General features: G+C 36.7%; 1 protein-coding gene and 1 pseudogene across 1 annotated transcript in view; both read left to right on the forward strand.

Moving 5' to 3' along the window:
- MEIKIN (meiotic kinetochore factor) overlaps positions 1-25370 on the forward strand; it is a 131601-nt gene continuing 106231 nt past the window's right edge. Inside the window, exons 1-6 of the mRNA XM_043912172.1 lie at positions 1-112; positions 285-378; positions 792-879; positions 3059-3119; positions 11788-11925; positions 18804-18923. Of these exons, the coding sequence (XP_043768107.1) occupies positions 1-112; positions 285-378; positions 792-879; positions 3059-3119; positions 11788-11925; positions 18804-18923 (613 nt within the window). The remainder of the gene's footprint in view (positions 113-284; positions 379-791; positions 880-3058; positions 3120-11787; positions 11926-18803; positions 18924-25370) is intronic.
- On the forward strand, positions 3949-4469 carry LOC122699787 (annotated as a pseudogene).

Consider the following 25370-nt stretch of genomic DNA (forward strand, 5'->3'; position numbering starts at 1 on the left):
ATGTGGTCCCTAGGGGTCTATACCCGCAAAAAGCAGGCCGGGGGTAGGCTCAACCTAACCCCAAAGCCAGGTCTAGGTGCCCCGGCCAAGGCGGAGGCCCCGTCACGGCCCGGCCGAAAGCTCTTTGCCCACCGTAAGCTCCGCGGGGCTGGCTCATGGCGCAGGATGCGGGGTGGTCAAGAGCCAAGGGCGGGGGCGGTTGGGCCTCAGCCCCAGGGCCCTCCCCAAGGCCTGCAGGCAGGCCTATGAGGCTTTTAACCTGAAACGTGTCACCCTGTCTTTAGGCCTGAAAAGAAATGGCAAAACGCGTGGTTTGCGGAGAATCGCGGAAAAATCTGAGCGGAGTGGTCAGGGAGGTGGCAGCTCTGGGCCACCGAGGTGTGTATACACAAGTAACAGCTCCATACCTCTGGCCATTTCAAAATTTCAGTACTGATTTGATCCTAATAACCTCTCATTCTAAGAGTCAATGAAGAAAAAGAGTCAGCGAAGGAAATAACGTGTTCTGATTTGGCTCTTCTCAGAACACAGAACCGGGAATTTGACTTAGGAAAGAGATTTTTTTTTTTTTTTAAAGAAGGAAATTTGGCCAAGTTGCCCAAAGGCAAGTGAGATATAATCTCCAGGAAAGCATACCCGGCATATTGGGTGTTGATACAATTCACACACTATGTTCTTGGCTAATGATGACCCCATAGAGCCTTTCAGATTCTAAACAGCGTGAACAGTGATCTGGAGTGTGGAGAGCCAAGTCCAGACACTACAAACTAATTGTGTTGTTTGTTTGTTAGCACTGAGTTAAGAGTTACAGGAGAGAAAAGCCTGCATGAAAATAGCACTAGTGAAGAGACCCAGGATGAGAAGATTGCTCTATGGAGTGTACGTATGTTTCTCCTCTGGTCCTCGGGTAAACTTAGTGCAGAGACTAGTGGTACCTAATGTACCTCTGAAAGGAAGTATAATATGATCTTTGTTCAATAGAGACTACATAATTTTCCAGTGTTTTTATAAATACTGATGCTGTGGCTTTAGATAGGGCCTTAAATTTCTGATTCTGGTAGACTCATCACCATGCATTTTTATTTTTCTTTGCTTTGTCAAAGATTTAAGAAATATTCATTACTGGCTAATTTTCTGTGTGACAAATGTAAAATGCTTCTTAGTAATTCTGTTATGTTTGGTAGCACACATTTCAAAGTCATTTTCATGTTTTCTCATTTGACTTTGTATTAAAAATTAGAAACAGAGGATTCATTATCATTAAAATATTATGTAACTTCCTGATCTAATGTACTTAATATGGATTCTGTAAAATATTTTAAAGATGTATAGCAGTAGTTTGGGCTTCCCTAGTGGTTCATATGGTAAAGAATCTGCCTGCAATGCAGGAGACCTGGGTTTGATCCCTGGGTGGGGAAGATCCCCTGGAGAAGGAAATGGCTACCCACTCCAGTGTTCTTGCTTGGAGCAGTAGTTTGGAGAAACTCAGATTTTAAAAATTGCTGGTGACTCATCTGACATTAGCATTAAATTTGATAGTCACAGTCCAGCATTTAGCTTGCATATTTCTCTATGACATGTTTTTTGGGGGAGGGCAACTTTGACAAAACACATTTTTTAAAAAAGTCTTTTCCCCAGATTTTAACGGTGTTAAGTGTCCCTAACAGATGATTCAAGATGTGCAAAAAGAATATTTAAGCAGTTCCTTTTAATTTTTGTATTTTCCTTCCATTTATTTTTTCCTGTGCCTTTAAAAACTGTTTTTTTTAACAAATTATTGTATAAATTCCTCTAACATTAAATAATCTTCAAAAATATGGCTTTTAGTGTCTGCATAGTGCTTTGTCTTATATATAGGCATACTGTAATTTCTACAACTATTTTTTGTGGTTGAGAGGTTGAGACTGTTTCCAAGGTTTTGCTGTTTTATATATCAGTAGATATCCTACCACAGAAACTGTTTTTATATACCTTAAATTGTTATCCTAAGATGAATGTGTTGCAGTGGGTCAAGGGTTGGATTATGTTTAAAATTTTTATTTTATTTATTTCATTCTGTCCAGCTGGCACCATCTTATCTGAAACTTAAAAATATATAGATAGATATATAGATAGATAGATTTGATAGATGAAAAGTAGCATGTTGCTTACTTTCCATTTCTTTGAATGCTAGTAAAGTTGATACTTTTTCTCATTTTGTTGGCCATTTGTGTAACTTTGTGAAATACTCATTCGTTATATATTGAAGATAGTTGTACTTTACACAGATATGTAACAAATATTTCCACATTTGTTTGTTTGCCTTTTATTTTGCTTTTGGTATTTTAGACATATTTATCATTTTCTTTTTATTTATTTTGCTTTTGTATTTAGAGGGGAAAAAATCCTTCTTGCCTAGGGGATAGAGAAATATTCATCTTTATCTTCTCGTTGCTGGTTTATCAGGGACTTCCCTTCTCTGGTAGCTAAACTGGTAAAGAATCTGCCTGCAATGCAGGGGACCGCAGTTGGATTTCTGGGTCAGGAAGATCCACTGGAGAAAGGCTAGGCTGCCCACTTCGGTATTCTTGAGCTTCCCTGGTGGTTCAGACAGTAAAGAATCCTCCTGCAATGTGGGAGACCTGGGTTCTATCCCTGGGTTGGGAAGATCCCCTTAAGAAGGGAAAGTCTACCCACTCCAGTATTCTAGTCTGGAGAATTCCATGGACTGTATAAGTCCATGGGGTCATAAAGAGTCGGACATGACTGAGTGACTCTGATTTTCATAGCTGAGCAACTTTCATTTTCACTTTGCTGGTTTATCCCACAATAGTTACTGACTAGTATATTTTTGACACCCTAGATATGTCCACAGTATTATATTTTAAGGTTTAATATTAAATATCAGATTACATCTATATCAATAAGCTGAAAAATGTTTTAAATATGAAAGTGATACACAAAGTTGACATTAGTTTTGTGTTTTTAAAATAACCAAATCAATGTTTTTATAATATTATAATATAAAAATATTCCATCTCATAATTTGTGCTATATGTTTAATTCTTATTTCATATAGGAGTCAGTGACAGATGACCTCCAGACTGATAGTAGTTCATCAAGTAGTAAACAAGTAACAGGTAAGACTGGCAATGTGAACTCCTTCAACTTACTTTCTTACAAACATAAACATCCATTTGTATCTATCTGTCTTCTCTTCCCATCTCAGTAGAAAAAATGTCTTTCTCCTGGTCCAAGTTGAATCCTTCTGCCTGTGCTCTGGACTTCATCCTCAAGGCCTTCAAACACAATTGTGATAGGTGTTACAAAAGTGAGGTAGACTTGACTGTAACTGAATTTAGTTGAAGAGATTAGAGAAGGCTTCCATGAGGGAGTGGTAATTTACGTGAGATCTGAAGAAATGTAGAGCTTAACTATACAGAAAGATGAATAAAGAGAAATCCAGGCAAAGGGAACAGAGGAGGAAATGTGACAATAAGATAAGGTTGAACAGGCCGAGACCTTCCATAGCCTTGTAGGCCATGCCAAAGATATTTATCTTTGGAGCAGCAGGAAGCTGCTGAAGTCTTTTAAATAGGGAATAATATGATCATATTTTTAGTCACTGTATGGGAAGAAGCAGAAGTGGCTGTTAATAGACGTCTTTTGGGAGGCTACTGCAATAGTAAAGGGGAGGAATGATGGCCTTTTATACTAACAGATGACACTGGAAATGGAAAGAAGTGGATATACATATGGTTATTGTAGGAAATGAAATTGACAGAATTTACAGATGAAGATTGAAGATGGAGGTGTCAAAGGTGACGTGTGTTTCTGGTTTGCATAACTGAGTGTAAGGTGGTGCTGCCATTCACTGAAAAAATCTTGTTTGAGAGGAAAATCATAAATTCTCTCTTTAATATATTAAGTAATGGGTGCCTTTAAGATGACTAGTAATTCAAGCTTTTCATGAAGATGGCGCCAAAGGCGAAGAAGGAAGCCCCTGCCCCTCCTAAAGCTGAAGCCAAAGCAAAGGCTTTGAAGGCCAAGAAAGCAGTGTTGAAAGGTGTCCACAGCCACAAGAAAAAGAAGATCCGGACGTCACCCACCTTCTGGTGGCCCAAAACACTGCGGCTCAGGAGGCAGCCCAAATATCCTCGGAAGAGCGCCCCCAGGAGAAACAAACTTGACCACTATGCCATCATCAAATTCCCCCTCACCACCGAGTCAGCCATGAAGAAAATAGAAGACAACAACACACTGGTATTCATTGTGGATGTCAAGGCCAACAAGCACCAAATAAACAGGCTGTGAAGAAGCTCTATGACATTGACGTGGCTAAGGTCAATACTCTGATCAGGCCTGATGGAGAGAAGAAGGCATATGTTCGACTGGCTCCTGACTATGATGCTTTGGATGTTGCCAACAAAATTGGGATCATCTAAACTGAGTCCAGCTGGCTAATTCCAAATATAAAAGTTTTCACTATATAAAAAAAAAAAAGATGACTAGTAATTCAAATAGGGAGTTGAACATGGAGGGCTGCTGATAGAAATTTGGTGTAATTGAACTTATTTTTGAAAACAAAAAGAGGATGTCATTACTACACCAGAAAGCCTGAGGAATTCTTAAGGACAGATGAGATCAGACTGATGAATATATGAAGAGCAGAGAAAAACCACTGCAGAGGTAAGAGTAGCTCTGGAGATGCACTTAACTCAAAACACTTGGTCAATAAAGGTGAAACACTGTAATAGATGGGACTCTGAAGGAGTTGTCAAGATGATGGATTAAGCACTACATTTAAGCAGTATATGACCTGGCCCCCTTCTCATATTGGGAACACTGGCAACTTAGTGCTTGCTGCCAGGTCAGAACCCTAGGAATTACTGCCTAGCAAAGTGAACTAAGACTTCATTTTGGCTCCTTAGGATCAATGTTGGAGCTGGAGAGAGGAGCAGAAGAGTCTGAAGTAACTCCAGATTGCCATACGGGTAGCAAAGGGGCAGAAAAGTTAAAAAATATAGATTATGCTATACTTGTTAATCCCAGGGAAAAGATACATAATGGCTCTCTGAAGTGGAAATTCTGATATAGGAGACTTCCAGTGTGGATACTAGCCAAATAGGGCAGCGCCCCCATGTAACCTAGGGCTTTCCAGGTGGCTCAGTGATAAAGAACCCGCCAGCCAATTCAGGAGATATGGGCTCGATCCCTGAGTCGGGAAGATCCCCTGGAGGAGGAAATGGCAACCTACTCCAGTATTCTTGTCTAGAAAATCCTATGAACAGAGGAGCCTGGTGGGCTACAGTCTATAGGATCACAAAGAGTCAGACACAACTTAGTGACTGAGCTTGCACACACTCCCGTGTAGCCACAATGCCCAGAAAATACAGGAGATCACCCCCACTCAGAATGTAAGTCCCCAGAATGTCACATCACTCTTCTAAAATCTCCAGAGGTAGCTTGTTTTTTTTCAGAATTTATATTCTCTGCCTTATAAACAGAAATTCTCAAATAGACATATGAACAGACAATCAAAAACAGTCAAATCTTTGAAGAATACCAATGCCATGAAAGAGAGGACACAAATGAACCAAACAAAAGAATCAAAACCTGAAGGAATGATAGTAAACTTTAAATATCTCTTTACAGACAAGAGGCAATTGAATCCATAATGTAATAGGCTGCTATAAAAAATTATAGTCCCTGAAAACTAAAAATATAAAATTTTAAAACAATAAATCAACTTAATATTGGGATGTATTCAGCTGAAAATCAAATTAGCTAGGTAGAAAATACAGGAATTTTCTTAAAATATAGTGTAAAAGAACATGGGACGTGCTTAACAAACGCTTTTCCCTCCTTCTTCTTCCTTCTTTGCCTAGTTAACTTCCGCTAGTTCTTCAAATACAGATTCAGGTGCCATCTCTTTTGGAAGCCTCTCCTGACTGCTCTTCTCTCTTTCTAGATGAGTTGTTCTTTCCTGGTAGTTCCATGGCACTGTCATAGGACTCAAAACAACAGTATAATATTTGTTCCTCTAAGCTCTAAAGCTGTTGAGAATAAGCACTGCCTTTTATCTTCCTATTCCATGCTTGAGACATAATATAATTTTAAATGCTTGTTGAATGAGTTTTCTACTCTTTTTAGAGGAAATTAACAATTGTATCATAATCAATATTTTAAGAAATTATAGTTTAAATATATGATAAATGTCCTTGGTTACTAGCTTTATCAAGTTGATGTGTGAGAAAATAGAAGACAGACTGTCTCTAATTAACAAACTAGCTGTATCTGAGTTTGTTTGATATTTGATTGATATTTGAGACCTAGAATACTTTATACTACAATAAAATATAAATGGTTAGGTTTTGAGCAACCCACAGAATTCTATTTAACATACAATTGTTTTAATTCTGTCTTAGAATCTAGAAATTTTGCAACATGATTAAAATTAATTCAGGATTTCATGTTTAATATGGAGGATTGAACATATTTATTTATTCCTTCTGAAAACACTAAAATATCAATAAAGGCGTTAAAAAAGGCATGAGGTCATAATGTAGAGAAAAAGAGAAGAAACCTTAGCTGACAAGAGATAATCAACAAAAGTTTGGAATCTGCAATGTAAATGAATTAAGTTTAATAGTCCTAATAGGGAAAAAAAAAAAAAAAAAGGCTGAAACCTAGGGTAAACCACGAAGTGAAACAATGCAGATTGAAGGTTCAGAAATTAGAGACATATTCCACATATTTGTGAAGGAATAGGTAGAGATAATGTTGAAAATAGAATTTTTGGAAATCTTTAAAAGTAGCAGTTAGATACTTTGATCCCTCCGCCAGGACAATGTAGCTGGGCAGCTACTCTTATTCCCACCATGGCTGTCCAGAGACACTGAAGCAAAGGGATGCTCAGTACTGCTGAGGGCAGGGGTGCTATACTGAAAACTAGCAGTGAGGGGTGGGAGGAAGAGGGAAGGGAATTAAGTAAAGTCTGTTTACTTATCTCAGACTCATCACACTCAGGAAAATACACCCCAGTTAAGAGCCTGGAGGGTTCCTCTCTTGGAAACTTCTCTGACCAGGAGAAGACCTATATCCTGGCAGTAATTACCTGGTTCCTGTCCAAGTACCCTTCAGTAAAGCCCATATTGCTTCCTAAACCTCACTTATGAATCCAGTTTCCAGCCACTATTTAGTCCCTCCTTCTTAGACATTCAAGAATTACCAGACATTTAAGGAATTATACAGATTTTATATGCATAAAATAAAAGTTAGATACCAAATAAAAAGAAACTTGAAGAACACAGACAAGGCAAGAAAAAAAAACTTTTTTTTTTCATTTATTTTTATTAGTTGGAGGCTAATTACTTTACAATATTGTAGTGGTTTTTGCCATACATTGACATGAATCAGCCATGGATTTACATGTGTTCCCCATCCCAGTCCCCACTCCCACCTCCCTCCCCATCCCATCCCTCTGGGTCTTCCCACTGCACCAACCCTGAGCACTTGTCTCATGCATCCAGCCTGGGCTGGCGATCTGTTTCAAACTTGATAGTATACTTGTTTCAATGCTATTCTCTCAGAACATCCCACCCTCGCCTTCTCCCACAGAGTCCAAAAGTTTGTTCTATACATCTGTGTCTGTTTTTCTGTTTTGCATATAGGCTTATCGTTACCATCTTTAAAAATTCCATATATATGCATTAGTATACTGTGTTGGTGTTTATCTTTCTGGCTTACTTCACTTTGTATAATGGACTCCAGTTTCATCCATCTCATTAGAACTGATTCAAATGTGTTCTTTTTAATGGCTGAGTAATATTCCATGGTGTATATGTACCACAGCTTCCTTATCCATTCGTCTGCTGATGGGCATCTAGGTTGCTTCCATGTCCTGCCAATTATAAACAGTGCTGCGATGAACATTGGGGTGCACGTGTCTCTTTCAGATCTGGTTTCCTCGGTGTGTATGCCCAGGAGTGGGATTGCTGGGTCATATGGCAGTTCTATTTCCAGTTTTTTAAGGAATCTCCACACTGTTCTCCATAGTGACTGTACTAGTTTGCATTCCCACCAACAGTGTAAGAGGGTTCCCTTATTTTTAAGTCATATTTTCATTATTATCCTCAGTGTGATGAAGAAACATGTCCATGAAATGAGTGTAGGCTACAAAAAAAAGGAGCATTCAGGGAACAAAAAGAATTCTTGAAAATATGAAATCAGGAATAAAACATTCTATGAAGGATTGGGTGATCAATTTAAGGAAATACTCCAGAAGTTGAACAGATATTAAAGAGAAGATAAAAGAAATAGTGGTGACACAACTCTGTGAGTAAACTAAAACCCACCAAATTGTATCCTTTAAAAGATTGGGATTTGTGGAATATGAATTATATTTCAATAAAGCTGCTATTTTAAAAAGAAAAATTATAACCTGAGTCCAGGCATTCTAATATCTGAAAAACAGTAGTTCCAGATATTATAAAGTAAACAGGAATGAAATTATTAAGCACATGAAACTGGAAATTTTTTTAGAAGTAAAAATGATCATGAGTGTACATATTGAGAGAGCCCACCAACTGCCCATCACAATGAATGAAAAAGACCCATACCAAGACACAATGTCATGTAATTTAAAAATCTTCAGGATAAAGAGAGAAATCCTTCAGTTTTTCAGAGGAAAAAAAATTACCTATTGCAAATAAGCAATCAAGAATGTGAATAACATTGAACATCTCAGAAGCAACTCTAGAGCTAAAACATTGTGGAAAAGTGCACTTTTTCTGAAGAGAACTGACTTTGCAGAGATAGGATAAAGCCTCACCCAAAATTTGTTTAAATTTCAAGATTAATGATGCCACTCACATACCAAGAGGGTGTGGAAGGGTTTATTACTGATATAATGAGGCCTCCTAGAGAGGAGAGTGTCTTCCTGAACAGGACTGAAAGTGGCTTGAGAGAGCAGGGAAAAGAGACTGGGTTGGGTGTGTAGGTGGTTAGAGTGGGGCTGGGATGAGGCCTTAACATGCCATTTTTGCCAGAAGATGGAGCACCAGGGCTCATCAACTTGTACAGATATGGGACAGAAGGGGAACTTGGAACAGTGAGGTTTAAATCTGTCTAACACTAAAGACTGCATCAGTCTTTTTGATATACTGGCCTAGAATTCTGTACTCAGCTAAACAATCCCTCAGATAGGAAGATAGTATAAAGAAATTTTCAAACAGGTCTTCTATGCTCCTTTTCTCAGGAAATGAAGAGGATATTCCAACAAAACCAGAAAGGAAATCAATAAGGAAGAAATCATGAAATCCAGAAATCAAAGGCTCTAATACATGAAATATATAAAATAATTTCTTAGGATCATGGTAAAGGGAAATCCCAGGAGGACACCTGTGCAGCATGTCTAGCAGACAGTCAACCCCAATTTGAGCAAGTGTAAGAGATCTCCAGTAGCAGTACTTTAAAAAAAGAAAAAAAGGAAGAAAGAAAAAGGAGGAGAGAGAGGAAGGGAAGAAGAAGGGAAAGAAAGAACTGATAGATAACCTGGCATTTTTTTTTTAATTGAGAAGAAATTTATACTTTTGCAAAAAGTTGAGATGAAATAGGTACTTAGAAAACTAATTGAAAATTAGGTAATCAATAACTCAAAGGAAAAATAAGAACTTGTAGCAAAAATGTGACATAAATAATAGAGCTCATAGTACATATGTACATAGTACATAAATACTATATATTTTCAGCTGTAAATATATTTAAGCAATTATAATAACAGAATCATTGAATACATTTAATTTATAAATATAAACATATAAAAAACAAGAGAGTTAATAGGCTTGAAAACATTTGTCTTATTATGATAGGGAGTTATGAGACAAGAGGTTGCAATTTTTTTTTAATTCCTTTAAGAGGTGGTAGTTTTTGCTAAAAGCTTGTAGAACTGAGTTTTTAAAATGTATAATTTGATATAAATGTAATTTTAAAATGCATTTACATTTCTTGTGACACCAGGAGCAGCCTTCTATTATTATAGTCAGGAACATTTGTTTATTCTTTTCTCTACCAAGTTACCCCGGGGGGTGAGTACAGGGCTTTCCTAGTTTCTGAGCCCAGTTGGAGTTCTGGAGTTTGGTGGAAGGATTTTCTCTCCTGAGAGTGGTATTCATAGAATTTTGAGAGGTAGACGGCACGAGAGATGTGGCAACCGAGAATGAGAAGGATGAAGACAGAAAAGTAGCAAGGACAGGGAAGGACACTCTGGGACAGTTGAAGTATGGGAAGAGAAACATACTCAGAGGAAGAGCCTGACTCTGACATCTGAAGAGGTGAAGAAGGATGGTAGCTTGAGTCAGTCAATTTAAGTGGTGCACTGGTGGCTGGAGGAGGTGGCCACATTGAAAACAGTTGTCAACATTAAGGAGGGGGTTGGAGTGAAAGAAAAAGATGTGGTGAGGTCAAAGTGGGAAGGATAGTTAGTAGTCTTGGGTAGGTGAAGAATGAGCAGAGATAGATATAAGTCAACTCCAGGGCAGAAGATAATGGGTTTTAAGAGTGATCCTCTCCTTTCATCCCTTATCCCACACTCCACCAGTTTCTGTTAGTGTTGACCTCTGTTTTATCATGTTAGGAATGTTTCATAAATGCTAACTGTCTATAGTAGAGTATATTTTCTCTTTTCTTACTAAACCTTCCGGTTCTTCAAGTAAATACTAAGTTCTATCCCTGTCATTTACTGGAAAGATTTTCATTCTAGTCTGCTCTCACAGGGATGACTTTAAGACTTCTGAATTAGAGAGATTTTATGTTCATATATTTCCCCCAATTTCCTATTGAGATGTTTGTTTTCTTATTATTGAATTTTTGGAGTTCTTTATATTTTGGATTCCAGTCCATTTACAGATGTTTTCTCTTACTCTGTGGCTTGTCTCTTTGAAATAGAAGGTTTAAACTTTGATGAAGCCCAATTTATCACTGCTTTTGTTTTATGAATCATTCTTTAATTGTTACATTAAAGAAATTGTTACCTAACTCAGTGTCATGAAGATTTTATCCTCTGTTTTTTGTAGAATTTTGTAGTTTTAGGATTTGCATTTAGAATCATGATGCATTTATAGTTAATTTTTTATATGATGGAAGATATGAGTGCAAGTTATTTTATTTTGTTTTGCTTTTTCATGTGGATATACAGTTGTTCCAACATAATTTGTTTGAAAGAATATCCCTTCTCCATTGAATTGCCTTTGCGTCTTGGTCAAAAATAAGTTACTCTTATGCATGTAAGTCTATTTCTGGACTCTGTTCAGTTCCTTTGATCTGTGTTCCCTTGAATCTATGTTTTGCTCATTGTTTTTTAAATGGAATAACTAGAATCACCCTTTCTTCTTAGCTAGTCAACTTACAGTTAATGGGTTACTTATATATAAAACTTGCACTTGAAAAATTAGGTATACATTTTATTTATTTATATTTATTATTAAGGTATACTTGATAAAATTTGTATTTTTGAGTCAAGAATTATAACTGAACCTAAGTAGGGAAAGAATAAATTTATAAAACTTTGAAAAACAATGGAAGGGGTTTATATTGCATTTTCTTCATATCAAAAATAGACTTATATTCTAAGATTGAAATTCAAGTACAATTTAAGATTGTATACAATCGCATGCCTTTTCACTTTTATGTGTAATTTTACATTACTAGTATACAACTGCATGTATATTTCTACAAGTTTAAGTTCTTAGGATTTTGAATCTGTTTACTGTTGAAACATTTTGCTCTTTTTGCTTGTTTATTCTATAGGACTAAGTTTGCAGCATGATATTTCTGGCTCTCTTCTAAGTTATTCATTTACAGACCCTTCTACAGAATACAAGAGTTCCGAAGAGAATTTAAGTAGCTTCCCATCACCTGAGCTCTTCAGAGGATCAGATTATTTAGGTGAGAAAATTTCAATCTTAAGTTGCTCCTCCATAGAAACTGCTCCTTTGTCTACAAATTCTGAAATGAATAATGTTCCTTTTGAGAAGGTATACTTATCTTCCTCACCAAAACCTCTCTGCCCACTATCCATTGTGTTCCACACTCAGTCACATAGGACTATAGATCAAAACCACCCAGATCAGGAAAAGATGAAGAGATTAGCATTTACATGTAATACATATCCAGTTATTAATATTAAGCAGCTTTATACATAACATATGTATATTTGTTCTCTTGAACTATGGGTTATCTTTTATTTCCTATACTTCTCTTACTTTTCAGTAATTCAAAGGTTGACTGGACCATCTCCCTGCTTGAATTTTTTCTACAAATTATCAGTTATTTATGTTTGCCATATGTATAATTAACAGCCTTTTTTTAATAATGCAGATTGAACATATGCCTTCTTCCACAACTTTGTGCAATGGCAGAAAATGACTTTTTTAAAAAGATATAAACACATAAGAGTAAAGAGAATGAGAAAGAATAAAGCATAAAGTTTGGAAAGCTAGAGAGCAAATGGTCTGATAAAGTGGACTTGAAAAAGCTGAATCCTGAATCAACAATGGGAATACCCCTGAAACAAGCTAGTTTGTAGAATACTATAGTATCCCAGAAAAGCTTTCAATGTGGTTTGTAAAATACTTGTAAAAAGCTGTGTCTAAAATACAAAAATTGTAGTGACTTCTCTTTCTCCTTTCCTAGAAATTTATTCTTCGGGGTGTTTTGAAACAGAGGGACCCTGAACTGAGCACTGTTAATAGCAGGGATACCATAGTATTTTGAAATGTTGTCATTTACCTTGTCATGGCCTCATGGTGGGTGGTTTCCTCTCACTCTTTGGCTTTGGGGTTGGCCATATGACTTTGGGCAACATGGATATCAGTGAGTGATACATAAGCAAACTTTTGATATGTGCGTACATAATTGGTTTTGTCCCCCTATCCTTTTGCTATCATGAGGAAAATACAAATCTTCTTCCACTTACGATGGGAAAAACTCTTAAGCTGAATCATTGTGAGTCAGGGACCATACGCATATCCTAATTAGCTTCTACCTCTATTATTGAACTCCAGAATAAGAGATACAGAGCAGGATAGCCCTGGGCAGACTGCAGACTTCGGAGAGCTGCCCCAGTTGATCACCCGACCTATAGCCTGAAGCGGAGCTGGTTGAGCCAAATAGTAGACAGGTGTAAGAAAGAAATGCTTTCATTTTATGCCACTGAGATTTCAGTATTATTTATTATATAGAAAAAGCCTACTGCTTCAGATACTGTAGTGAATGCAGAAAGGGGTAGTTAAATGCAAATGTACATTCCAAATTGTGGGACTGCTCACCCAATGCTTAGTCTCATCCTAACCCAATAGCCCATTTCTCTATTCAGCTTCTAGAATGCTAGCACCCAGAATTGAAACTTCCAGGCAGGAAAATGGAAGTTTTTTCCTGAGAAATCTGAGCAACCCTAAAGAAAGTATCAAAAGATACTGACCTCTGTAGTGCTTCAGTGAAACTGACAGGAACCCTACAGTGAAGTTGCCTATGTGGCCAGCCCCAGCTAAGCCATAGAGATCCCACTTAGCCATTTAGGGCCCCCTCTCAAATATGAGCAAAAGACAAGGACTACCAGACTTCTGATGAATTCTCTAACATAAAGCATAGGGGTCAAAACAGCAAAATATGGTAGTAAGTCAGTAAGGTGTTGGAATAGTAAACCCTAGACTTGCCTTTCCCCATGGACACACCAATTCAACAACAATACATGGACTAATTTGTGTCCATGTATTTCCCTTTGTGAGACTTTGTGAGAAATCTCAAAACTAGTTGAGTGACTCCTGCACTCCAGGCAAGCTCGAAACCAGTCACATCAAAGCAAGTAGAAAAACTCAAGACACCCTTTCATCATAATTCACATCTACCATACAGCACCATACAATTGGCAGGAAAACTTCAGCTCCCAGATTTTCCCTAGGGAGGAAGGGAAAGGACTGAACTATGTGCCAAAAGCTCTCAATTATTTGGAGATAACCAAAGAATGGACTACTGACTTGTCTGCCTCAGAGTGCTGGCAGGACCTGACGTACTCTAGAAGTCTGATGAGTGCTGAAACAAAGATACCAGTTTATCCTAGCATGAGAACATTCACTAGATCCCGGCTTCTCTTTGGGAAGGGAAAGATTTGGACTGTGTTCAACATTCCAACATTTCTGGGGCTGCCCAAGGGACTAGCTTTTGTCTCATCTGTCTTAGAGCAGTGATAGGACTTGTTATATTCTAGATGCCTCATGGCCACTGAAAACAAAGACTCTGGTTTGAACTAGCAAGAAGGTTTGAGAAGATCCTGGTTGGAAAGATTGATGAAGATTTTCTTCTGTATGAGGCCTATCTGTTTACAGATTGGGAAAGCTGGCTGTTTTATCTAATGTGCAGACACCAACACAAATGATTAAAGAGGAAGAAGAAACAGGGAAACATGGTCCAAAAAATGAGAATAAGATAAAGCTCCAGAAAGTGACTCTGATTAAATGGAAATGTATGATCTACCTGACAGAGAATTTTGAATGATTGTCATAAAGACATTCAACAAATGTTCATAAAGAACTCAGGAGAACAATGTATGGAAAAAGTGAGAATTTTAAGAAGAGATTTTTCAAAAAGAATCAAAAAAAAATCTTAGAGCTGAGAAAAACAATAAATGCACTAAGGAAAAAAAAACAGTAAAAGATCAATCGGAAGAAAGAATCAGCAAATTCAAAAATAAGTCATTTGATATTATCCAGTCACAGGAGCTAAAAGGAAAAAGAATATAAAAGAATGAAGAAAGTTTGACACTTACAGAACACAAGAAAACAGATCAAGGGAAAAGGGAAGTGGGGAGGGAGGGAGGGAGGGAGAGGAAAAGGGCCAGAAGGTTTCTTCACAGAAATGGTTGCTGAAAACTTCCTAAATCTGGAGAAGGAAGTGTACATCCAGACCTAGGAACCCCAACAAACCTCAAATGAGATGAACCAAAGAAATTCACATGGGGGCACATAGTCAAACTGTCAAAAGTCAAAGAAAAAGCACTTTGAAAGCAGTAATATAAAAAGCAACTTGATATATACAGTGAGACCTTATTAGACTATGGATTTCTCAGCAGAAACCTTGCAGGCTAGAAGAGAGTGGAAGTAAATAGACAAAGTGCTGAAAGAAAGAAACTTCCAACCAGTAATACTGAAGCCTGCAAAACTATCCTTAAGAAATGAAGAGAAGTCCAAACAAAGGCTGAAGGAATTAATCGTCATTAGCCCTGCCTTACAAGAAGTGCTAAAGGGAGTTCTTCAAGTTAGAACAAGGGACTCTAAACAGCCATATAAAAGCATATGAGAGTATAAAACTCATTGGTAAGTATATAGACAAATGCACTGATACGATAACAGTGACATATAAATCGTTCTTAATTCTAGTATAAAAGTTAAAAGACAAATATAATTATAAAAATATGTTAATGGGTATACCATATGAAAGGTGGTAAATTATAACATCAGTACTGCAAAATGTGTTTGAGGGGTGAAGTAAAAGCGTAGAGTTTTTGTTAAATTGCTATCAGTGTAAAATAGACTGTTAAAACTATGTTTTATGTAAGCCCCATAAATACCTATGGAAGATACATAAAAGAAAAATAGAAAGGAGTCAAAGCATATCAATATAAAAGAATCAATGAAAGACAGAGGAGCAAGAGAGGGAAGAGGGGCAAAATAACTATAAGACAGAAAACAGCAAAATTGTAATAGTAAATCCTCCTCTATCAATAATCATCCTCTATCAAAAATATAAATGGATTAAACCCAATCAAAAGAAGAAGAGTGGCTGAATGGTTGAAGAAATAATCCAACTGTATGCTCTCTACAAAAGACTCACTTAAGATTTAAGGGCACACATAGACTGAAAGTAAATGGGTGGGGAAAGGCACTCCATGTAAATTGTGACCAAAAGAGAGCACAAGGGGCTATACTTATATCAGATAAAAAATAGACTAAGTCAGAAACTTTTATAAGAGACGAGGAAGAATGTTGCATAAGGATCAATTAAAGGATAAATCAAATAAAGGATCAATTAAAACACTCAACAGTTATGAATAAATATCCACCCAACATCAAAGCACCTAACATAGAAGGTAAACACTGGCATAACTGAGGGTAGGAATAGGCATACAGTCATAGTAGGAGACTTCAATACTCCCACTTTTAATAATGGATAGAACATCTGGACAGAAAATTAACACTTAACTGATTTCAAAGTATATTGCAAAGCTATAGTAAACATAACATTATAGTGCTGGAGTAAAGACAGAGATATAGACCAGTAGGACAGAACAGAGGGCCCAGAACTAAATCCATAAAGACATTTGATCTTCAACAAGAGTGCCAAGAATACACAATGTGGAAGAAATAGTCTCTTTGACAAATGATGTTGACAAAACTGGATAGCCATATACAAAAGAATGAAATTGGACCCTTACCTTATACAAAAAAGTCAGCTCAAAATATAGTAAGGACTTACATGTGAGACCAAAAACTATAAAACTCCTGGGAGAAACATAGGGGAAAAGCTTCATGACAATTGGTCTTGGCAGTTATTTCTTGGATGTGACACCAAAACATAGGCAACAGAAGCAAAATTAGACAAGTAGGCCTAGATAAAACTGAAAAGCTTCCACGCAGCACAAGAAACAATCAACCTATAAAAAGGGAGAATATTTAGAATCCACATATCTGATAAGGGATTAATATCCAAAATATATCAGAAACTCCACAATTCAATAGGAAAAAATCCAAATAACTTGATTTTTAAAAGTGACAACTTGAACAAACATATTCCCCCCAAAGAAGATAGTCACATGGCCAGCAGGTATATGAAAAGATCACTAACCATCAGGGAAATGCAAATCAAGATCACAGTGAGATATCACCTCCCAACTATTAGGATGGTTATTTTTTTTTTTAAAAAAAGGTAAGTGTTGGCAATGATATGGAGAAATTGGATTTCCTTTTGTACACTGTTGATAGGAATGTAAAATAGTGAAGCTGCAATGGAACAGTATGGCAGTTACTCAAAAAATTTAAAATAGAAGTAACATATGTGATTCAGCAATCCCACTTCTGGGTATTTATTCAAAATAATTACTGTCAGAATCTAGAAGAGATATTTGAACTCCCATGTGCATTACAGACTTTTCACAATAGCCCAATGACCACTGATGGATGAATAGATAAAGAAAATATGGTATATGCATACAATGGAATATTATTCAGCTTTTAAAAAGGATATCCTGCTATATGCAACACTATAAAAGAACTTTGAGGACATTATGGCAAGTGAAATAAGCCGGTCACAGGCAGAAAGATACTGTATGATTCCACTTGTATGAGATATCTAAAGTAGTTAGATTTATAGCAGTTGAGAGTAAAACGTTGGTTGCCAGGGCCCAAGGAGATGGAGATGTGGGGAGTTGCTAATCAACAGGTAGAGTTTTAGTTATGCAAGATGAATAGTAGGTTCTAGAGATGTCTTGCACAACATTGTGCCTACAGTTAACAATACTCTATTGTACTCTCAAATTTGAGGGTAGGTCTCATGTTAGGTGTTCCCACCACAATAAAATTAAAAATAAGAGAAGAAACCAAACAGAAATAGGAATACGAGGAAGATACTGGGGGAAAAAGTCTTCCTTGAGATAAAGATATGTATATTGCATCCATTGAATAGGAACAGGATGCTGTTTAATAAAAGGGGGAGTGAGAATATTCAAGAATAAATTTAAAAAAAAGAATAAATTATCACCAGCCCAGGTTGGATGCATGAGACAAGTGCTCGGGCCTGGTGCACTGGGAAGACCCAGAGGGAGCGGGTAGAGAGGCAGGTGGGAGGGGGGATCGGGACGGGGAATACATGTAAAACCATGGCTGATTCATGTCAATGTATGACAAAACCCACTACAATATTGTAAAGTAATTAGCCTCCAACTAATAAAAATAAATGAAAAAAAATTTTAAAAAAGGGAAAAAAAAAGAATAAATTAAAGGCAATAGCAAAATGGAAACCTCGGTAGAAGGATTAGAAGATAAATTGAGATTTCCCAGGGGGAAAAAAGTCAGGAGGGAAAAAAAGGAGAAAAAGGTTTAGTTAGAGAAGTAGTATATGAAATCTAATATCAAATAATAGGAGTCTCAGAAAAAGATAATGAAATAAACAGGAGGAAGAAAATCACCAAAGATATAACTCAAGAACAGTTTCTAGATCTAAGAAGTATGATTTCTGGGTTGAAAGGGCCATACGCTGTCTAGCACAATAGATGAAAAAACACCAAGACAAAACAATATGAAATTTCAGAACATCAGAGAATGGAATAAATAGAATGGATTTATACAGTTTGGTAGGGTTTAAGATTAAATAGATGAAGAATACAGAAAAATCTAAACAAATAAGACTTTATTGGCTCCAGGAAAAACAAGAGGTGGTCATTATATATATACCAAAAGAGTTAAAGACAGTGTTTTTATGATAATTTATCATCATAACGTTTGCATTGAATACTGGCCTAACTAAATATGCCATATAATATGAGGATAATGGGAAAAGTGGGGAAAAGGAAATAAGAGTATTTGGGCATTGCAAAAGCCCGAAGATTATTTAATATCCTGATGTCCTCAAGGCTTTTCTTTATGCTTCACCTAAACTTTCTTCAATTACCATAGCTTTGTATGGGCTAGGAACCTAAGTTGGGGAGAAAAAGGTAACCTGCCACTTGTGTGCTATTCAAAATTTTGTGCCATTTCTCCCTGCTTTTTTTTTAGAATGGGAGTGTCCCATGCTGGAAGAAAACATGCCATGTAGGAATTCTACTCTTTTGGACATAAGTAAAGCGGTAGCAATAGAGAAGGTACCTGAGTTTTCAAATCTCTCTGCAATTTTAGGTAAGTTTCACATTCTTTTTCCTCATGTCACAAGGGGGAAAACCCTTGTCATTATTGAAAAAGCGAAGTATTTTTTCTCTTGAATGATTTTTTAGCTAAATTAACCAATTAGGATTACTTTTGGCTACACACAATATCTGACTAATAGTAAGTAACTTAAGCACATACGGGTTTACTTTTTAAAAACATTTATTTTGAATTTTATTAATATACTTGCAGAAAAGTCACAAAAATATTAAAAAGGGTTTCCATATACCTCCCATCCAGCTTTCTGAAATGTTATCTTCTATAACCATAATCAGTTCAGTTTAGTTGCTCAGTCATGTCCGACTCTTTGTGACCCCATGTACTGCAGCACGCCAGGCTTCCCTGTCCATCATCAACTCCCAGAGCTTGCTCAAACTCAAGTCCACTGAGCTGGTGATGCCATCCAACCATCTCATCCTTTGTCATCCCCTTCTCTCCTGCTTTCAATCTTTCCCAGAATCAGGGCCTTTTCCAATGAGTCAGTTCTTTGCATCAGGTGGCCAAAGTATTGGAGTTTCAGCTTCAGCATCAGTCCTTCCAATGAATATTCAGGACTGATTTCCTTTAGGATTTACTGGTTTGATCTCCTTGCAGTTCAAGGGACTCTCAAGAGTCTTCTCCAACACCACAGTTCAAAAGCATCAATTCTTCGGCATAATACAATGGTCATAATTAGGAAGTTACATTGGCATTAAACTGTTAGCTACAGACCTGATTCACATTTCATCAGTTTTTCCACTAATGTCTTTTCGTCTGATTCAGGATCCTATCTCAGATCCTACATTGCATTAGATTGTTAAAGTTCAGTTCAGTCGCTCAATCATGTCTGACTCTTTGCGACCCCGTGAACCACAGCACGCCAGGCCCGCCTGTCAATCACCAACTGCCGGAGTCTACCCAAACCCACGTCCATTGGGTCCGTGATGCCATCCAACCATCTCATCCTCTGTTGTTCCCTTCTCCTCCTGCCCTCAATCTTTCCCAGCATCAGGGTCTTTTCAAATGAGTCAGCTCTTTGCATCAGGTAGCCAAAGTATTGGAGTTTCAGCTTCAACATCAGTCCTTCCAATGAATACCCAGGACTGATCTCCTTTAGGGTGGACTGGTTGGATCTCCTTGCAGTCCAAGGGACTCTCAAGAGTCTTCAACACCACAGTTCAAAAGCATCAATTCTTCAGTGCTCAGCTTTCTTTATAGTTCATCTCTCACAGCCATACATGACTACTGGAAAAACCATAGCCTTGAGTAGATGGACCTTTGTTGACTAATATCTCTGCTTTTTAATATGCTGTCTAGGTTGGTCATAACTTTCTTTCCAAGGAGTAAGCGTCTTTTAATTTCATGGCTGCAATCATCATCTGCAGTCATTTTGGAGCCCTCAAAAATAAAGTCAGCCACTGTTTCTCCATCTATTTGTGATGAAGTGATGGGACCGGATGCCATAATCTTAGTTTTCTGAATGTTGAGCTTTAAGCCAACTTTTTCACTCCCCTCCTTCACTTTCATCAAGAGGCTCTTTAGCTCTTCACTGTCTGCCATAAGGGTGGTGTCATCTGCATATCTCAGGTTATTTATATTTCTCCTGGCAATCTTGATTCCAGCTTGTGCTTCTTCCAGCCCAGCGTTTCTCATGATGTACTCTGCATATAAGTTAAATTAGATTGTTATTTCTCCCTTAATCTACTGTGACAGATCTTCAGTCTTTGTCTTTTGTAAGGTTGATACTTTTGAGGATTACTGATCAGTTATTTTGTAGAATGTCCCTCAATTTGAATTTGTCTAGTGTTTTCTCATGATTAGAAAGAGATTATGTAATTTTTGATAAGAATACCACAGAAATGATGTTATATTAAGGAATTCTTAATGTCAGTGCATTTATGTTATTATTGGTCATATTAGTGTTCACTTGATTAAGGTGATATCTGGTTTTCTCCACTGTAAAGTTACTAGTTTCCCTCTGTAGTTAATAAATACCTAAAAAAAAGATAGTTTATGACTCCATAAGTCCTGTTCCTCCTCAAACTTTCACCCACTGACACTACCATTCATCAGAGGAACTTGACTGCAACAGTTCGTACTGTGGTGTTCATGTAATGGTGATTTTCAATCAATACTTTGCTGCTACCTGTTTCATTTATTAATTGAAATTTCTTTTTGTAAAATAACTATTTTCTGCCATTTATTTATTCACTTATTTATATCAGTATGAACTCATGGATATTTATTTTATGCGTTAAAATCCACTTCTTTCCTGCTTTGTCTCTCTCTCTCTTCCTCCTTCCCTCCCTTCCTTCCTTTATCCTATTGTACACTCAGAGAAGTTTCAGACTTGTTAACCCAGATCCCTGTGAGAAATACATTTACTAAGGAAATTGCTACATCATTTATGTACAGTTCTATTTGTCTTTAGCATTACAGTGTCCTATCAACAGACTCTTTTTCAAAATTAGATAGGTTAGTTCTTTTCCTCCACTTTCACTGAAATTATTATTCAGTTTTTATATAGTAATTAATACATTCCTTTGGTAGTGTTGAATTCAGTTTTTGATTCCCCCTTCCTGTTTTGTTTTGTTTATTTATTCAGGGGGAGGGGGCTGTGTGAAGGTATGTGAAACATTACTATGGTTCTAAGAATTATAGTTATACAAAAAAATATTATCAGAGGAGTATTGCTTTATCTTTCTTCTACTGCTATCATGATGCTTTTGCCCTCTTCATTCCACCCCATTTCCACCCACCCCTTTTGGTAAGCAGTCTCTCCTATGCTTTATCTTTTTTGTGTTTCTTTTACACAAATGAACAAAGCCCTGTGTATTTTCTTTCTTTTTTAAATTGAGGCAGAGTTGATTTTCAGTATTGTATTAGTTTCAGGTATACAGCAAGGTGTTATGTATATATGTATTTTTCAGATTATATTCCATTATATATTATTACAAGATAGTGAATATAATTCTCTATGCTACAGAGTAAATCCTTGTTACTTATCTATTTTAGGTATAATAGTTTGTTTCTGTTAATCCCATACTCTGAATTTTTCCCTCTCCCTCTTCCCTTTCCCCTTTTATAGCCTTAAGTTTGTTTTCTATGTCTGTGAGTCTGTTTCTGTTTTGTAAATAGATTCATTTATATTATTTTTTAGATACCACATATAAGAGATACCATATATTTGTCTTTCTCTGTCTGACTTTCTTCACTAAATATAATATTCTCTAGGTCCATCCATGTTGCTGCACATGGCAATATTTCTTTTTATGGCTGAGTAATATTCCATTATGTGTGTGTGTGTGTGTGTGTGTGTGTGTGTGTATACACACACATACATATTACGTCTTAAGTTAGTCATCTATTGATAGGCACTTGGGTTGTTTCCATGTCTTAACTATCGTAAATAGTGCTGCTGTGAATGTTAGGATGCATGTATCTTTTTAAATTAGAGTTTTCATCTTTTCTTTTCCCAGGAATGGGATTGCAGGATCATACATAGCTCAATTTTAAGTTTTTTGAGGAATCTACATACTGTTTTCTATAGTGGCTACATTTTCATTGTGGCAATTTACATTCCCACCAAAAGTGTATGAGGGTTCCTTTTCTCCACACTCTCTCCAACATTTTTTTCGATATACTTTTTCATGATAGCCATTTTAACAGGTGTGAGGTAATACTTCATTGTGGTTTTGATTTGCATTTCTCTAATAATTAGCGATGTTGAGTGTTTTTCATGTGTTTATTGGCCATGTGTGTGTCTCCTTTAGAGAAATGTTTATTTAGGTCTTCTGCTCATTTTTTTTTTCACTTATTTTTATTAGTTGGAGGCTAATTACTTTACAGTATTGTAGTGGTTTTTGTCATACATTGACTTGAATTAGCCTTCTGCTCATTTTTTGATGGAGTTGTTTGCTTTTTCATATTGAGTTGTTTGACCTGTTTGTCTCTATTGGATATTAACCTGTTGTCAGTTGCATCATTTACTAATATTCTCTTTCATTCTGTTGGTTGTCTTTTCACTTGGTTGATGGTTTCCTTTGCTGTGCAAAAGCTTTTAAGCTTAATTGGGTCCCATTTGTTTATTTTTGCTTTGATTTCTTTTGCCTTGGGAGACTGAGCATAGAAGATATTACTGTGATTTATATCCAAAATATTTTGCCTGTGTTCTCCTCTAAGAGTTTCATCATGTCATGTTTTCAGTCCTTTTTTTTTCTTTTCTGCATTGGGTCTTCATTGTTGTGCATGGGATTTCTCTAGTTGTGGCTACTGAGCTGTCATTGTGATGGCTTCTCGTTGCGGAACACAGGCTCTAGGGTGCCAGGGCTTCAGTTGTTTCAGCTCACAGGCTCTAGAGTTCAGGCTTTGTTGTTGTGGCACATAGGTTTAGTTCCTCTTCAGCATGTGGAATCCCTAGTTCCCAGACCAGGGATCAAACCCATGCCTTGCATTAGCAGGTGGATTCTCAACTACTGGACTACCAGGGAAATCTCTGTCATGTCTTTATATTTATTAAAGCATTTTGAGTTTATTTTTGTATATGATGCGAGGGCGTGTTCCAATTTCACTGATTTACATGTACCTATCCAGCAACCCACTCCAGTATTCTTGTCTATAGAATCCCCATGGACAGAGGAGCCTGCTGGGCTACAGTTCATGGGGTTGCAGAGTCAGACACCACTGAGTGACTAGGCACAGCACAACACATCCAGCTTTCCTCGCACCTCTTGCTGAAGAGACTCTTTTCTCCATTGTATATTCTTGCCTCCTTTACTGTAGATTAATTGACTGTGTCTGTTTTTGTGCTAATACCATGCTGTTTGGATTACTGTATCTTTGTAGTAAAGTCTGAAATCTGGAAGGGTTATGCCTCCTGCTTTGTTCTTTTTTCTCAGGATTTCTTTGGCAATCTGGGTCTTCTGTGGTTTCATATGAATTTTTGGATTATTTGTTCTTGTTCTGTTAAATACAGATATTTTGATACAGATTGCATCAAATCTGCAGATTTCTTTGAGGAGTATTGTGATTTTAAAAATATTAATTTTTATAATCTGAAAGCTTGGGATATCTTTCCATTTCTTTGAATCATCTTCTGTTTCCTTAATCAGTGTTTTCAGCATATAGGTCTTTTACCTCCTCAGGTAAGTTTATTCTTAGATATTTTTTTATATGATTTTTAAACAGGATTTTTTTTTACTTCCTCTTTCAGATATTTCATTATTAGTGTAAAGAAATGCAACAGATTTGTATATATTAATCTCATATCCTGCAACCTTCCTGAATTCGTATTTTAGTTCTAATAATCTTTGTCTGGAGACTTTAGGATTCTCTATATAGAGTAGCATGTCATCTTCAAATAACAATTTTACCTCTTCCTTTCCATTTGGATCCATTTTTGAGGAATTTTTTAAATTGAAGTATAGTTGATTTACATTGTTGTGCCAGTCTCTGCTGTATAACCAAATGACTCAGTTATATACGTAGATATGTTCTTTTTTTATATTATTTTCTATTATGGTTTATCCCAGGAGATTGGATATAGTTCCCTGTGCTATACAGTAGGACCTTGTTGTTTATCCATTCTACATGTAAAAGTTTGCATCTACCAACCCCAAATTCCCAGTCCATACCTCTCTCTCCCCACTTCCCCTTGGAAACCAAGTCTGTTCTCCCTGTCTGTGAGTCAGTTTCTGTTTTGTAGATAGGTTTGTTTGTGCCATATTTTAGATTCCACATTTAAGTAATACCATATGGTATTTGTCTTTTTCTTTCTGACTTATTTCACTTACTACAATAATCACTAGGTCTATCCCTGTTGCTGCAAGTGGCATTATTTTTATAGCTGAGTAGTATTTCATTTAATATATCTACCATATCATCTTTATCCATTCATCTGCCAATAGACATTTTGGTTGTTTTCATGTTTTGGTTATTGTGAATAGTGCTGCTATGAACGTAGGAGTGCATGTGTCTTTTTGAATTATATTAATAGTTTTGTCCAAAGTATATTCCCAGAAGTGTGATTGCTAGAGCATATGATAATTCTATTTTTAGTTTTCTGAGGAATCTCCAAACTGTTTTCCATAGAGGCTTCATCAACTTACATTCCTACCAACAGTGTAGGTGGGTTCTCTTTTCCATTTGGATACATTTTATTTCTTTCTCTTGTCTGATTGATATGACTACGACTTCCAATGATACATTAAATAGAAGTGCCAAGAGTGGACATCCTAGTCTTATTCCTGAATTTAATGGGATGCTTTTCAGCTTTTCAGAGTTGAATATCATGTTTGTTGTGGGCTTGTCAAAATGGCTTTTATTATATTGAGATATGTTCCTTCTATACCCACTTTGATGTTGACTGGATGTTGAATTTTATCAAATGCTCTTTCTGTGTCTACTGAGATGATCATGTGATTTTGTCTTTTCTTTTGTTAT

This window comes from Cervus elaphus, chromosome 9 (genome assembly GCF_910594005.1).
Source record: "Cervus elaphus chromosome 9, mCerEla1.1, whole genome shotgun sequence".
Taxonomy (NCBI): Eukaryota; Metazoa; Chordata; class Mammalia; order Artiodactyla; family Cervidae; genus Cervus; species Cervus elaphus.